Genomic DNA, 17,500 nt, shown 5'->3' on the forward strand with positions numbered 1-17,500 from the left:
AAAAGCTTTGTGTTGTAGAGGTCACTCTTTGGATTTGCAGTTCTTGCTAGGGTGAATTTTTGTTTGGGTTTGCAGAGAACGCCTGTCGCATTTGCTCGATTGGAAATAGGCCAGATGATGGGGTCTTTTTAGCTTTTCAGTTTTAGTTTTATTCATGTCTTTTACATACATTTCTGCCATTTTATTTTCTCATAACAACCTATTTGTCAACTCGCCACACACACACACACACACACACACACACACACACACCACCACTCCTTTGTGTGAAAGAGGAATACTGTACATTGTTCCAACTTTCATATTTCATTAAATAAAATTCATTAGACTTTTTTTTTTTCTTTCTTGTTTTTTTCCCCACCCCCTTAGATGTTCGCCTGGATGCGTCCACAGTTTATTCACAACCACTTCCACAGGAGGATTGGGTGTTTGTAAATAATGTACCTCATGGGCTCCTAATCCAGTCCAAGTAGTGGCCTTGTGCAGAACGCAGGCGTCTCTCCCTTCACTGTTTCCGGGTGGTCTACTCGGGCTGCCTGGACGCTCCCATAGCTGGCTAACACCCTATTTTAACACCAAAAAGGAAACAAAGGCCATACATTTCATATTGTTTATGTTCTCCTGGCGGTAGCATGTAGATAGTGGGAACAGTGTCTGTCTGTCAGTATGTATGTATTTATGTATGTGTGTGTATGTGTGTGTGTGTGTGTGTGTGTGTGTGTGTGTAATGATAATATTTAATGTATTCAGCTGGGACTAATTCCCAATTCAATCGGCCCCAGCCGTGCATAATGATTCGCTGGGCCACGGACGGGTTCACTCAATGCCAGGCAAGGACAATTACATGATTGGTTCTGCTCCTCCTGCCAAAAGTAACAGTTGGAATGGGGACCAGAGCTGTGTCAGCACACACACACACACACACACACACACACACACGCGCGTGCACGCACACACCATTGCATAAGCATACATACAAGTGACACACACATAGACATAGATGTGTGCTTATATGTAAATATGCACCAACACTGGAAACACACACTGGTTACACACACAGACAGACACTGTACATGAAAGCACAATCTTTTCAACATGCCTTATTAGACCCACTGTGCAGATTTAAATACAATTCATCCAAAGACAAGTGCCAGAAGGAAATGACTCAGTATCTTCCCCATTACTGTGAATAATAACCCTACTTATGGCCAATTTATTTTTAAATAGGCGGCTATTTGCGACTTCTTAACCCGGTCCTGGCTTATATTTTATTTACCAGTGCGCACGCAGACCCCATGTGACCTGTAGCACGGGCGTGTACGTGGGTTGGTCACTGTGAAGGCTTGGCACTGATGAAGGCAGGGAGGGGGATTGTGGAGGAAGAGGAGGGGGTTGGGGATGAGAGGAAGAGACAGCAGAGAGCCTGGGATGCAGCCTCACTGTCATCAGTGCCTCATAACAAACTGCTCTAGTTCACCTCTCTCTCTCTCTCTCTCTCTCTCTCTCTCTCTCTCTCTCTCTCTCTCTCTCTCTCTCTCTCTCTCTCTCTCTCTCTCTCTCTCTCTCCCTCTTCGCTCTCTCTCTTTCTTTCTCTCTCTCTCTCTCTCTCTCCCTCTTGCTCTCTCTCTTTCTTTCTCTCTCTCTCTCTCTCTCTTGTTCCTCTGTTTTTCTTGTTTCCTCTCTCTCTTGCTCTCTCCTTTTTTTTTTACTGTCCCTCTGTCTTCCTCCCTGCTTCAATGTATCCTCCATCCTCCCTTTTTCTCTCTCCATTTCCCATCTTCCTCTCTCTCTCTCTCTCTCTCTCTCTCTCTCTCTCTCTCTCTCTCTCTCTCTCTCTCTCTCTCTCTCTCTCTCTCTCTCTACTGCCTTGCCCTGAGAGAGACCCAGTGCCCCCAGAGAGCTCATTACTGGCCGTGTTCATATTAGCCTGTGGTAACCTTCTAGAACCTGCCATCATGTCAGTCTGAATATCACTCCCAGTATGGCCTCCAGTGAAGCCCTGTGCTCGCCGGGGCTCGCTTCTGACTTATGCACTGTCCCAAAAACAGAGAGAGAGAGAGAGAGAGAGAGAGAGGGAGGGAGAGAGAGAGAGAGAGATAGAGTCGGGGGGTGAGAGAGGGAGTCAGGGGGAGAAAGAGTGAGAGAGAGAGACTGGGGGAAAAAATGCCCTCATCTGTCCTCACTTAGCTTGGTTAGGAAAGGAACAGTCCGGAAATGTACTTGCCGTGGGCACGGTCGCTGTGCCCAAATGATCCACTGCTTTGCCTCCCCCTGCCCTCCTAATATGCTTCCTTTTATTTTGCCCTGCGAAAGAACACTCTGATGCCTCGACTTGCAACCCCAGCACACTCACACACGTTCTCTCTCTCTCTCTCTTCCTCTCTCTCTCTCTCTCTCTCTCTCTCTCTCTCTCTCTCTATGTTTCTTTCTTTCTCCATCTCTCCCACTCTTGTTCCAAACATAATTCCATTTTCTCTGCGCGATGGCCATTTGTTGTGCAGCGTGGCGCAACAGCCTGCAACCTCGGGTCATGGGAAAGACTGCCGCATCAATCCTCTCTGTAATACTGTGCTCATAAGCTAACAGCCAACAGAAGGCTCAGTGCCTCTGTGTGTGGTGTGTGGTGTGTTTGTGTGTGTTGTTGTGTGTGCGTGTGTGTGTGCGTGTGCGTGCGTGCAGCCAAGTGTGTGTGTGAGGTGGACTGTGTGGGTGTGTGTGTGTGTTTGGGGTGTGTGTGTGTGTTTGTGGGGGGAGTGGGAGGTTGGATGGCGTTTTGTTGACCCTATTGCTCCCACTGAAGAGTAATGCCATTGGCTGGCTGCTATTCATTGTTAGCGCGCCGCCGCACAGAATGGAGAGAGGAATGCATCTAAGAGATCTTTGTGCCGTGGTGGTTAAGTTACGTAAACTAAAAAAACAGCTCCTTCCAGCTGAGAGAAAATGAGGAAATTTAGAGCAGGGAGATTATATTCTTCTTCATCAGTATGAGATGCTGAATGTGAGGGGAAATCCCTTTATGGATGTTTAAAGGGAATTGTGTTTTTGTGTGTGTGTGTGTGTGTGTGTGTGTGTGTGAGAGAATGAGAGACAGAGAGAGAGTGTGTGTGTGAGTGACTGAATGCATCTCTATATGTACAGTAGATCTCTCTGTTTAGAGTATTCTTGTTTGCCTCTGTGTATGATGCCAATTGTGTGCTATTGTGATTTTGGACTGTATATCATGTTAAGGTTTTTACACATGCATGTGTAAGGATGTAGCCCATCTGACAGGTCTTGTCTGTGTGTGTGTGTGTGTGTATGTGTGTGTTCCCGTCGCCATGATTACTATAGGCGTTTATGTTAGGCACCACAAGGGCAACACTCTACCCCCATCGTAAACACGGCTGTCATTACGCATCAGCGTTGCCAAACGCCACACGGGGAAAATCTGCCCGAGTCTGTCTGTGATCTGCCTGTGACCTATGTGACCCCCACATCTGACAGTGTTTTCTCTCTCTCTCTCTTTCTTTTTCTCTCTCTCTCTCTCTCTCTCTCTTTCATCCATCTGTCTGTCGGTCTGTCTATCCATCTGTCCATCTCTCTCTCCTGGTCTTTGGTGGTTCTCAGTGGATGGTGGCTGGAGCGAGTGGAGCAAGTGGTCGGTGTGTGGAGCCGACTGCGCGATGTGGCGGAGCCGCGAGTGCACCCAGCCCACGCCCGGCACCGGCGGCAAGGACTGCCAGGGCATCGACCTCCAGTCCCTCAACTGCACCAGCGAGCAATGCCCGCAGAGTGAGTAGTTGCACACACACACTCACACTCACACTCACACTCACACACGCTTACACTCACACACACGCTCACTCACACTCACACTCACACTCACACACGCTTACACTCACACACACGCTCACTCACACACACACACGCTCACTCACACTCACACTCACACTCACACACGCTTACACTCACACACACGCTCACTCACACACACACACGCTCACTCACACACACACACGCGCGCGCTTACACTCACACTCACACACACACACACACACACGCTTACACTCACACTCTCACACACACGCGCTCACACAAATACACACATACTCACACACGCTTACACTCACACTCACACTCTCACATGCTCACGCTCACACATACATACACACACACACTCACACACACACATGCTCACACACACGCTTACTGTACGCTTACAAACATTTCCACACATTTCCATGCGACTATATGTGTAAGTATTCATAAAAGGGCTCATGTAGGTGACACACGCATTAATTATCTAAGTACTGGACTGTATGTACCGTATAAAATATGTAAAGTTTATGTGCCGCCACATGCACAGGCATTTAGAGTACCTACACACACCATTCATAGTGGAGTGGAATGGTTTCCTTGGCGACCACTGACTTCTCTTAAGGAGGTGATTATTTTATTTATTTTTCTCTTGAAATATCTTTAAATCGAGAACCATGTGGTCTTGAGGCTTATACAGTACAAATATACAAAATAAGTATAGTAAATAGTATAAGTGTGTATATATATACTATATATATATATATATTATATATATATATATATATATATATATAATATATATACTCGTTTGATTATATATATAAATATATATCGTTCATGTACAACCACATGTATGGGCACTCACATACTCACACTTGTCATAGAGTGGAATGGTTTCCTTGGCGACTGACATGGCTCTCTTCTGGCCGTTGTTGAATTGTTTTTTTAAATTATTTCCATTTTTTATCTTCGAAATGTCTTGAGATGGAAAATTGTGTGGTTTCAGTCTTCTTGGTGTGGTGGGTGGTGTCTATCTGTACCCTTAGGGGATGATCATTACCACCCAGCACTTCTGCTCCAATCTCAGGCTCCCAGTGTATGATCAGTTGTTACTGCGGTCTTAGGGTGTTACTTGCTCAATAACATACAAGAGCTGATGCTACTGTATGCTGCAGATGTGCTATGCTGCAGATGTAGCATGATTGCACCAAATGCTCCCACAGGCGCACATATTCACAGCCTATTGAGATGTTGGTGTACTTTTACTTTTTGTATCCAGTTTATCAACATGAAGTTTATCCATAATTTTAACTGGAAAAACTTATCTGGAAACTTTATCTGGAAACGTTTCCTTCCCATTAAGGTCTCTAGTTCATAATCAGGCCCCCTGATCATTAGTTCTAATTCAGCATATGCCAGTCAGTCATCAGTTCCATGAATTCCCATGCAATTTAACTGTAATACAAATCACTATGGCAAGTATGCAGTAGTATAATGGGTAGAATTTGGACAGTATGGAACTCAAGGGAGTAGATTGCATTCTGTGCTCTAGAACTTGTTAGTATCCTGATGATAGGAATCAGCACAGATTGTTAAAAAATGTATATGCACAACCACACTGTATGGTGTTATATCCATATTACAAGGGACTCTGTAATGAAATAATGAATTAATGATCATTTTACTGTAGTTCATCCTTTATGCATAATGTATAATTGAACAAATGTTTACATATTTAATGTCAGTCATGGCGAATTCAAATGCCCCACACAAGACACTGTAAATAGCCAGTCTTGTCATAAGGTTAGTATCTAATACAGAGATACAGGGCCAGTTGTACTAAAGCTTTTGCGCCCACTTCAGGCATATTTGTTTCACAATGTGCGTGTAAAATCATTGCGAGGTATGTACAAACAGGCCGCAATGATGTAAAAGCGCAACTGCCTGTCGCGGGAGCTGAAAGTGGCAGATTGCGTTTGTCATGTTATGCATATGCATTCATGGGAGGATCCAGGGGAAAGTGGGAGTTTAGCGTAAAAAGATGGGAGGGGAAGAGTAAAGAGGGCCTAATTATGTATTCCGCGGTAGGCTATGTACAAAGACTGCTCCTGAAAGCGCACGTCTATTCTGCGCCTAAATACTTCCGCCTTGTAAAAGCAGGTGTTAATCCAAATTGCAGTTCAATGCGTCAATAAGAGAACCTTTCAAAGACAACAGAATCGCTATTTGAATCTGCTCGAGGTTTCTTCCTATACAGTATGTATCTCCAATTGCCCTCTCTATGCCTCTCTCTTTCTTTCTTTTCTTCCTTTCTTTCCTTTTTTCTCTGATTGCCTACATTCTGTAAAGCGCCATGATACATGTGTAATGTTTTGGCGCTCTATAAGCACAATAAATTGAAATTGAAATATCTAGAGCACCAGTTTTTGTGGTGAAAGTATTCGTAGGCTATACCAAAAGCAACCTTAACTTTCGTTGGCCTTTCAAATGTCTTACTTTCACTTTCACGTCATTCACTTAACTTTCCTACTTGCTAGATTTGACCAATCTTCCATAGCCTACATACATAAGTAGTTTGAGTAGAACTACTGATCTTTATTATCTCCCTGCTTGTTTACATCTTATCATGTATGGTATTATTTCATGATCGCTAAACGTTTGATTTTTTTTTAATGTTGTCATCAGTTAACTTCATTCAATGGCGCTTGTATGTAGGTGCTGCCATTCAGTGTGGATGTTCGTAAATTGCGTTGATGTGCGGAGAAAGGCAGAGAAATGCATAGTTTACACTAAGGATTGAACGATTGATAAATACAACAGCAACTTGGGTCTGACAGCGTTCGCAATCTGCGGTGTGTCATGGCGCTGATAACGCTACGTTCGCAAATGTACGTACATCTGGCCCACAGTCTGTTCTGATCTTTGGATCTCTTCCTTTTGTCCATGCAGAGGTCAGAAACTGAGCATCCATTATGTTTCCCGAGAGTCTGGAAAGTTATCTTATAATATTGATCAGTGTACTGCAAGTGTGTTAAAGGATGAGATGGTGGTGGGTGTGGGGGGGGGGGGGGGGGGGGGGGGGGTTAGTCGTGTTCTCTATGTGATGTTTTATCTATGGGCTTGACCCAACATGTGAAACCCGAGTAACACGCAGAAAACTCTGGATGAGGTGTCAGTGGGGGCCAGCTCTGGCCATCATGGGTAGGGGCTGATAATGGAGTCCGTTTGATCTGCTGGTAAGGCCTGGATCCATCATGCAAACACACAGCACAAGGTAGAGTGGGAGTAGCCTCACATCGTCATAGTGGAGCTCTCTATTCTCTCCTATTCTCTGTTTTTCTCTCTCTCTCTCTCTCTCTCTCTCTCTCTCTCTCTCTCTCTCTCTCTCTCTCTCTCTCTCTCTCTCAATTCAGTTCAATTCAATGAGCTTTATTGGCATAACTGTGCATTGTACAATATTGCAAATGCATTAACAGTAAAATAAACAGCAGTAATAATGTTAATGATAGTAATAATAACATGTATGATATTCAATAAGTAAGGGATAATGGACGACACGGTGGTCTGTTCACAGAAGTTAATGCACGGTCGAGGTTGTAAAACTGCCCCGACGCGAAGCGGAGGGCCTTTTAAACCTCGTAAGTTTCATTTCCTGTTACAATTTTAACGTTTTAATTGCTAAAACTGTCTTGTTTGTAGAACTAGTTTCTTCCGACACATTTCTTCCGACACAACTAATTTCTCAACTTGCAGGACAAACTGCCGTTACTAGTTCTAAATGGATGGTTGCTATGGCCAAAGGCCAGTCGTTAGTTCTATCTCTCCAGTTGTCAAGCGGGCGTATCCCGCGAGCGGATTCTTCACGAAGTTTAGCGTTTGCAGCCATCTTGAATTTAGTCACGATAAGTCGAGCGACAAGTAAGAATGAACAGGTATGATAAGGGATCAGATTCCAAAAGTAATTCTGTGGAAATGCATGGATTCCAGTTTCTTCCAGTAGCAGCAGCTGGAGTCCATGCATTTCCATTGAATTATTTTTTATCATTCGTACTCGTCGCTCAACTTATCATGACTAAATTCAAGATGGCTGCAAACGCTAAACTTTGTGAAGATACTTGTCTGTATAAATCGTCTTGTAAGTAAACTACCAGTGCTTTTTTTAAAGTTCTCAATGTCTCGTTTTAAATGTCCGGGCCCTTGAAAGTCTACCAATGAAGTGTGGAGATACATTGAGCCTCGTAAATGGTGTAAAACGGTGATTTATTTGCATGGCTAGGCCGATGCCAAGGCAACCCCATTGAACATTCACACTCGGTATGTTTCAACACACTTTAGGTCAATATCACACCGGAATTCTCCTTTAAGGATGTTTTTGCAAAATTCTGTATGTAAGGCTTCAATTGGGTGTTTATCCCATTCTCTTTTTCTCTCTCTCTCTCTCTCTCTCTCTGTTTCTCTCTCTGTCTCATTCTCTCTCTGTCTCAGTGAGTCGGTCATGTGAGCTGGGTGCATTTTATGAGTTCTGAGTCTCAGTCCAGACTGCACTGGAGTCTGATTAATTGTTTATGTTGCTGAACCTCCCCACTCTCACCCCGTTGGACAGGAGCGGGCAGTGGGTGGGTTGGTTGGTGGTCTGTGAATAGCACAGCATCCCTCCCTGGGTTTGTGCTGAATAAAAAAAGAGTTTGGGTTATCGACCAGCACGCGTTGCAGCGCTAGCGCACTCGGCACCAAAATAACACTGGACAGCAAGAGGGTTGCAGAGGAGACCAGCGAGGGAGAGAAAGAGAGAGAGGAAAGAATAGAGACAGACCAAGAAATTGAGAGTGGCAGAGAACTCTCCCTCTTTTTCCCCTCTTTTCTTCCCTCTTTTCTTCGGAGTCCTCTGGTGTGTCCAAGAAGTGTGCGGCCGCAGTCAGTGTGTCATTAATTGGTCCATATTGTGGGAATTATAGGGAGTGCGGTCCACATTATGGCGGCCTTGGGGAAATTGGCTCGGCGGGGTGCTCGGCCAAGCAGATGGACATCAAAAGGAGAGTGTGTGCGCCGACACATGCACACACACATGGGCTCTCTCACACACACACACACACACACACACCCCTCTCCCCCACACTACAGCCTTCTTGCCCGCCCAAGGATCAAAGGAATGATATTTTGATTTCCATTCGAATAAGCATTCCGGCGCATCCTTATCAACGGAGGAATATTAATGCGGCTCCGTGTAACTGCGTGGCCAGACAAATCCTGGCCGTGTGTTTGGGGTCGGAGGTCACCAGTGCGTGCCATATGTGCGCCAACCATGGAGCAGGCAGGCTGGCAGAGAGACTGAGAGTGCGTGTGTGTGTGTGTGTGTGTGTGTCTGCATGCACGCACATTTACTCTTCACTGCCCCACCACAAAGGTCACCAGCCACTCAATGCCTCAGGGGTGTCTTCAGCCAAGTGCACCCCCCCCCCCCACTCGGCGCCACACGCACACATACACACACATATACACTATAAACACACACACAAAAATGCACACATATAAACAAATCCACAATATGCATGCACACCCAGGCGCACACACACACACACACACACACACACACACACACACACACACACACACACAAAGATCTTTTGACTCGCATATGGTCACTCAGAGTATAGACTCTCATAAAACCACCCATAAACACACAAACCCAGAAACAAAACACCATGACTAACGCACATTCCAGGAGAGACAAACGTAGAGAGAGAGCCTGTGAGTGAGTCGGCACGCCACGAGATGCTGCCCACTCTCAACTTTTCTGTCCCAATCTGTTCCCGGCAGATGCGATCCCATACACAATGGCCCATGATGAATGGTAATAAGCCAAGTGGAGTCATTGCCTCACCCGCTTTGGGCTAGTCAGCAGCTCCTGGGCTGTATGTTTTGCGGCTAATTATCCGAAAATTTTCGTGGGATGCCGACAGAAAGCCCCCCCCCCCCCCCACACACACACACACACACACACACACACACACACCTCTTTCCTTTTGTCTTTGGAGGGTTAAGGTATCACCAGTGCTCTAGGGTGAGGCGCTTTTCTTCTGAATTATGCTCGCAGTGATTAATTACACCCCTCTCCCAAAGAGCGTCCCCGGTAATGGCTACTGTCTCTTCTGTGAGCGACAATCTCTAAATGCTTCCTGGTATTGTGGCGGAGGCCCTGACAGAAAGTACTGTTTTTGGCTGTGACGTCCAGAGGGACTGAAGGTTGTTGAGTTGTGGGGAGCAGATCGGAAGCCAAATGGCTTTTTATTCCAGCCTCATATTTATGAGCTCACGCTATCTTCTGGTGCAACGAAAATTAAAATAAGTACTGTACAATGTTGAAAACCCCTGTGAGCTCGGTATGTGTGTGTGTGTGAGGAAATAATGAATCACTTGGCTCACAGCCAGCCTCCCGTCCTTTACCCGGTGCCAGGTGTGGGGTGGCATGCAGTCTGCATGATGGCGTTCCATTTAGAGGTGTAGCAGAATGAAAGCAACACCCATGATTAGAGGGTCTTAATTTGTGCGATGGAGCTAATGAACACCTTTAAAAGCACATCATTTTATAAAGCTCTTTGTAGATAAACGCTTATTTGAGCTAATTGAAATCATAATTCTGACCTGTGAGCATGCAGCTGCCTGGTCACCGTTTCCTCTATGTAGTAGTGTTTCAGAGTCAGTTGACAGTTTTTAGTGGTGTGTGTTTCACAGCAAAGCTCCGTTTGTGTTTCCGTTAGTATTTTTTGTTCAACCTTGTAGGAAGTGGGGAGGGCTTGCTGTTTTTTTCCGGGCTCACGTTTCGCTGTGGCCATCCAGTGAGATGAACCGATTGCGTTGTTCCGGACAGTAATGGTCACGTTCACATTGAGGATTTTAGTGGCCATATTACCATGACCTTAGTATCTGCACAAGTTATTCATCTTTGTAAAAGGTGTGCCTGCGAACGGCCATGAGATGAAATATCGCCCTGGCTCCATAATGAATACCTGTGGACGCTAAGCGAGGGACCCCGAGCTTCTCTGTATTTATCAGAGCAGGAGAGAGCCCATAGTGGACAGAGCAGCAGTTAGTGGACATGTTCCCTCTCTCCACACACACACGCACACACACTTAAAGGTATACACACACATAGACATTCACATGCGCACACACACTTATACATGCGCAGCCACACATGTATCAACGTGTGCTGATATTTATTTCTACCGAATCACGCCGGTCAAATTTAAACGGCGAGCGCTCTATCATTAGTTTGACAAGACTGATGACATGTGAGATCTCGCCGCCCTGGAAAACAGAGACGTCATTCCTCAGCGTGCTTCGCACCTCCTTAAGGCAAGTGAGAGGCCCCCTGCTGCCTCTGAAACCCACCACATAACCACCCCCACAGACACACACACCCCCAGACTCTCCGCCTCGATCCCCTACTGAGCTGTGAGGATGAGGCAGTCAGGCTGGGAGTGTGCGGAGGGGAGGGGTGTCTGATTCTCCAGCCGGCGCGTTAGCGTTAGCGTTAGCACGAGTGTGAGCGCGAGTGGGTGGGTGGGTGGGTAACGGAGGAGTGGGTGACGTCACCATCATGCCGGTGAGTAATCGGCAGCACTCGAGCAAGCAACAGACCGACGTTGATCCCTGCCGCGAGCAGAGTGGCTAGAAAGATGTTTAAAACCCGAGGCTAACCCTCCTCCCCTCTGGCCACCACCACCGCCGCAACACCCCCCCACCCTGCCCCGCAACACCCCCCCACCCCCCTCGCTCGCACCTCTGCACCAGGTGGAGGAGAGATATCGAGTGCAGTGCAGGATGCAATACCCAGCTCTACTTGGGTGAAGAGGAGGGAAAAAAAGGTTGAATCCATCCAATTATAAGACCTGATTAACTGTGTCAATTAAACTGTGATCGACGTCCTTTCACTTATTGGCCGTCTGCATGAAAATCGATGGTTGTGGCCAAGGGGCTGAGGTTCCTGGGGAGGGCAGGAGTCGGCGCCAAGGATCGTTTCGGCGTGGCACCTGCTGGCCCTGATAAAAACTCAAGTTAGTGATGCTCTGATAAGCTCAAGGAGATAACACTCAGAACAAAGAGCCAGGAGAGGACTGGAGAGGTGAGGGGACTTCCACAAAGGGCGCTGTCAGTCGTGTGTGTCTGTGTGTGTGTGTGTGTGTGTGTGTGTGTGTGTGTGTGTGTGTATATGTGTGTCTGTCTGTTATTGAATCATTGAACCTGGAAGGTCACCCAAGTGCCTCTCCTCTGCCCTGGCAAAAAGGAATAAAGAAAAAATCAAATGCCGCCCTCTGTTTATGAAAGTGTGTTTACGGGAGCCAGCAGAGATGATGATCTCCCCCTCGCAGTGCAGCCCATAACCAGGCTCCAGAGAGGCTGCTTTCAGCCATACTCCTGTTTTATTGTACAGGTGGATGCCACACTTTCATTAGCTCTCTCTGTGTGTGTGTGTGTGTGTGTGTGTGTGTGTGTGTGTGTGCCCACGCCATCAGAGCTCTGATTCAGAGTTGGAAACCCCAAGGATCTCCACTGAAATGAAACCTTATTTCTCTCCCTCCCTCCCCTCAATCCACTTCTGCTTGCGCACCGCTCAGCTTGTCCTTACTTGCACCCTGTCCAGACAGCATCTCCATAACAACGCTCTCACCATCCCCATCAGCCAGGCGACAGCAGCTCCCTGTTTTCTTTTTACGGGAGGCCATAAGTCCTCTCTTGTGCCGCACGGATGTCACCTACAAAAGACACACTTAACGCGACGTCAATGCGCACACACACACCAGGCCCTGTTTGCATTGTCGCCGTCATTCAGTCATTGACAAAGTGTCATGGCATCGTTTTGATCGGATGCCATTCGGCGACGGTGGAACCAGGCGTGTGTGTACCTGCCTGTCCCCAGACTCCCTGTATCATATTCTATTGACAAAGCCATAAATTCCAAAAGGAATCGGGCATGAAACGCTTGGCCTCCTCCGCCTCATTGAGCCGTCACTTTTATCCCCTGGCCTTATGGTATCGGTCACTCGGCACGGAATTGATTCACAGAGATTATACCAAATTACACAAACTAATCAATGGGCGCACTGACCAGTGATCGTGTTTACGTGCGCTCCCTGATGAGGCAGATGCTTAATGCGAGCGACGTCCAAAAGCCAATGTTTGAGTTTGAGAGATTAAGAGCAGGATTTACTATTAGCACAGAAGCTGCCATAACAGCAGTCAGAAGGGCAGCAGCTGGAATTGTCAGTGTGATTTTTGTCAGAAGAGCAGTAGTCACGGCAGCGCACGACGAGACGGAGTGTTTAAGCGACACAAGCTCTGGGTGGATAGGCGTGAGAGAAAACAACACTTTGCAGACTGCTGACACTGGTTCCTGCACACACACACATTATTGCATGCACTTACTCTCTCTCTCTTTCTCACACACACACTCATACAAATGCACTGATGTGCAGGTACACACATTCACGAGACATACTTAACACACACACACACGCTCAAACTCATACAAGCCCAAACACACCTTTTTCACTGTGACTGTTTAGAGAAAACCCACACGCTCATTGGTGTTGATACAATGTCTTCACATGACTGGCACTCCATCACTGCTCCTGTCTGCTTGAGAGGTTCCCAGGTGCCCAAACACACAAGCTATTGTCTCTGGCTGCTGATGCAGCTCTCTCAATCTGGTTGGTGTGTACTCTCCCATCACGCTCCATGCTGTCTGAGTTTGCTTGTGTGAGTGTGTGTGTGTGTGTGTGTGTGGGTGTGTTGTGTGTGTGTGTGTTTAGTGTAAGATCTATATGCACATGTAGGAGGGACTGATATGCTTCTGTGTTCCTGTGTGTGTGCATATGTGTGTGTCTGCATATGTATGTATGTATGTGTGTGTGTGTGTGTGTGTGTGTGTGTGTGTGTGCTTGATTTTCAGTGCACATGCATTTCATACATGTCTGATTTGCTGAAATATTTCTGTGTGTGTGTGAGCATCTGTGTGAGTGTGCACTGTCTATGAATCCAGGTGGGTTTTTCTAGATATGCAACACATGACTCTAGGCTAGATATGCAGTACATGACTCTAGGCTATAGCAGAGACTTTCTAATGAGGAGACACAGCACTCAAAAAATCCTCCATAGAAATGCATGGGGTTAGTTTGTAACGCAAATATGGCAGTTACTACACAAATCACACCCCTTCTTCGGCAAAATGTCGACATGTGAATACATTGAGCCTATCATGTGGTGTGATGTGAAGACATCGTGCCAATCATGTGTTGTGAACTCGCCGCTGGAGCAAGATTGGTGTCTTAAAGCCTTGCGCACGCGCATTTCTGCTGAAATGGATGCCCTACGAGTGCCCAAAAAGCATTGCAATATGGCCGCCGAGTGGAGGGACTTGCCTAAAAGGACTTTGGCTATAGGCCCTTATCCTTTACATGCACACGCGTCTATCCACTGAACACACACACACTGGGTTGGTTTTCTGAAACACACACAGACACACACTGGGTTGGTTTTCTGAAACACACACAGACACACACTGGGTTGGTTTTCTGAAACACACACAGACACACACTGGGTTGGTTTTCTGAAACACACACAGACACACACTGGGTTGGTTTTCGTGTCCCGCAGCCCAGCAGACGCGGAGCAGAGCAGAGCAGAGCAGTCTGGTTGTGGTGCCACATGTGGGTCAGCCTTGGGAGTCACGGCGGCCATGTGGCCCTCTCTGTGCCCCGACGCTTGGCAGCCCTGGCACTGTCACATCAGTCACTCTCTCCCGGAGCCATCCCACGGTGGCATGTTGAATAAGCATGAGTCCGCCTCCGCGCCGCGGCATTGCCCAGTCCCCCCCCCAAACTAGCACCACTCTCTATCTAATGCCGCCGGCTACCACCTCCGCCACCCAAACGCATTGGCACCGAGGAGACAGGCATGGCAAATCCAATTCCCGGCTGGCAGCGCCGATTAACTGTTTGATTTCTGACAGGGCTATTCTTCAGGTACCCAGACATCGACTCTGTGGGTTGGAAGTAAAAAAATAAAAAACACAAAATGGGTTATGGTTTCATAAGGGATGCTAGTGTTTTGTTTGTTGTTTTTTTTCCCCTTTCTTCCTGTTACCCCTAACCCCCTCCCCTCTCTTCCTCTGGGGTGTACGTGTCTCAGTTCTGTGTGTAGTTAAATTGTGAGGCGAAAGGAATGCTGACGCAGCTAGCTGCCAAACCAGCACTGCAAAAAAGTCTCCTACTGAATAAACAGCATCTTATAAAAAAAAAAAAAAATTTAAAAAGATGGCGGAAAAAGGCAGCACATCAATTTCCACCAGAGCCAGGTAAGGGGGAGGACTGCATTGTCTAATTGTTTGGCTGAAGGCAACCAGTAGAGGAGAACTTTGCCGAAGTTGAGGGAGGAACCTCTTATCATTTCCTCCCAGTAGCCTATTGCCTACAATGGGAAGTGTCTAAATCCTTTCTCTCTTTTTCTTTCTCTCCTCCCTCCCCCTTTCTTCTATTTCTGCTTTTTTCCCTTCCTCTCTTTCCTCCTTCTTCCCTCCCTCCCTCTCTCCTGTTTATCTCTCTCTTCCTCCGTTGCCCACCTTAATCTCTCCCTCCTACTCTTCCCTTCACACTTTATCTCTTTTCTCTCTCCCTACCTCCCTTCCCCTCTTTCCCCCTGACGTTTTATCTGTCTGCCTCCCTATCGCCCTCTCCCACCCACTTCTTCACTCTCTCTCTCTCTCTCTCTCTCTCTCTCTCTCTCTCTCTCTCTCTCTCTCTCTCTCTCTCTCTCTCTCTCTCTCTTCCCCCCCTGTCTCCCTCTTCCACCCTTTCTCTCTCTCTCTCTCTCTCTCTCTCTCTCTCTCCCCGTCTCTCCCCGTCTCTTCCCTCTCTCTCTCTGCAGCGGTGTCTGGAGCGGAGGACGTGGCGCTCTACGTGGGCATGGTGGCGGTGGCGCTGTGCCTGACGCTGCTGCTCATCGTGGTGGTGCTGGTGTACCGGCGACGGAAGGGCGGCCTGGACGCCGATGTGGCCGACTCGTCCATCCTCACCACTGGCTTCCAGCCCATGGGCGTCAAGCCCACCAAGCCAGGTGTGTGGGCTCCACACAGGCCGCCCCGCAGCAGTAGGCTTCCGCTCCCTCTTCCCTTCTACCACCCATCACACGCCATGCGTCTTGTGCTCCTGGGTCTTGTTGTTGTTGTTGTTGTTGTTGTTGTTGTGATTTAGATTGTCCTGGTTATGGCTGTCCTGTAATATGTCCACTAGTGTAGTGCTATCACACTGCCAGTAGTTGTCTGAGGTGGACACCATGTAGCCATGTGCTGTGTCCATTGTGCTGGTTTTTGTGTTAGTTGTTGTCTTGTGTTGTGTTGTTGTTGGAGTTGTTGTTTTGTTTGCAAAGGGAATGTGTTAAAGTTCACACTGAAGTAGTTGGCTTTATAAAGTTAAAATCGACATCGGCAAACTGAGAGAAAGATCTGAGTGACTAGTTCTCAAAGTCAAACTTCTTTTTTTCTTTTTTTTGCTCAGAGTGTGCGGCAGTGATGGCCTGCTTTATAGTTCTGACTTCTCTCCCTTTTTTAGCCCCTCAGAACATTTCCTCTCTCAGCGTGCTACTGATTTGATGTGCGCACCTGATTTCAAATACAATTCATGGAATCACAATGTGTCGAGGGAGCACATAGGGAGACTACGGGGGCTGTGGCCGTCTAGATTTGGAGCTTTCCATCAATGTTAAACAGCATGAAAAAGGCTTTAAAGTGGTGACTGCTAAGCCTTCCTGAGACTCAGTTTGAAATTGATTGTGGTTACTAAAGAGAACGAAAAAGAATTGATTTGCTCATGAGGTCGTGTTTTTCTTTTTTTTTCTTTCCACCTCTCTTTGTACTGTGTGTGTGTGTGTGTGTGTGTGTGTGTGTGTGTGTGTGTATGGGGTCCTTTGTGCGGCTTAGTGTGTGGATGTGTGTATTCTCGGTGCAGATGTAATGTTTAATGTGTGCTGTGCAACTGAAGTCTCACCGAGGCAGGCTATTGATTTAGAATCTCTCAACCCAACCCACTTGTTTTGGCACCCCCCCCCCCGCCTCTGTCCGCAGAGAATTCCCACTTGCTGACCATCCATCCGGACCTGACCACCACTACTACCAGCTACCAGGGCACCCTGCGCTCGCGGCACGACGCCACCATGGCAACCATGGGCAAGTTCTCCATGAGCAACGGGCCCCTCCTGGAGCCACTGCCCAACGGCTCCCACACGCTGCACAATGGCAAGCTGCCCGCCGACCCCGACGACTTCATGAGCCGCCTGTCCACGCAGACCTACTTCAAAACGCTGCCCCGCGACACCGCCAACACCTCCTACGGCACGTTCAACTTCCTGGGAGGCCGACTAACGCTCCCAAACACAGGTCAGTAAGTTTAGTGATTTGCAGGGAGCGGGGATGTGTGGGGTTGGGGGGGTAGTCTTAGGTGCTGGACTATGTGTTTTTTGTGCCAACTCACCCTCCCAGACATTAGTCAGTATTTTTGATTTCCTATCCACAAAGGCAGGCACTGGCGGGAGTTGCGTGTAAGCAATGCTTCAAATGTGTGGTGGTTTTGTTGTGTGGTGGTTTTGTTGCGGGGGAGGAGGGGGGGTTAGAGTTGGGAGTTGCGTGTAAGCAATGCTTCAAATGTGT

The 17,500-nt window shown here is 47.4% G+C and overlaps 1 protein-coding gene across 1 annotated transcript in view; it reads left to right on the forward strand.

The window, feature by feature from the left end:
* unc5a (unc-5 netrin receptor A) overlaps positions 1-17,500 on the forward strand; it is a 169,160-nt gene that overhangs the window by 124,875 nt on the left and 26,785 nt on the right. The window contains 3 exon segments of the mRNA XM_042075476.1: positions 3,607-3,771; positions 15,724-15,945; positions 16,919-17,230. Coding sequence (XP_041931410.1) covers positions 3,607-3,771; positions 15,724-15,945; positions 16,919-17,230 — 699 coding nt within the window.

The sequence above is a fragment of the Alosa sapidissima genome, chromosome 20, assembly GCF_018492685.1.
Source record: "Alosa sapidissima isolate fAloSap1 chromosome 20, fAloSap1.pri, whole genome shotgun sequence".
Classification (NCBI taxonomy): Eukaryota; Metazoa; Chordata; class Actinopteri; order Clupeiformes; family Clupeidae; genus Alosa; species Alosa sapidissima.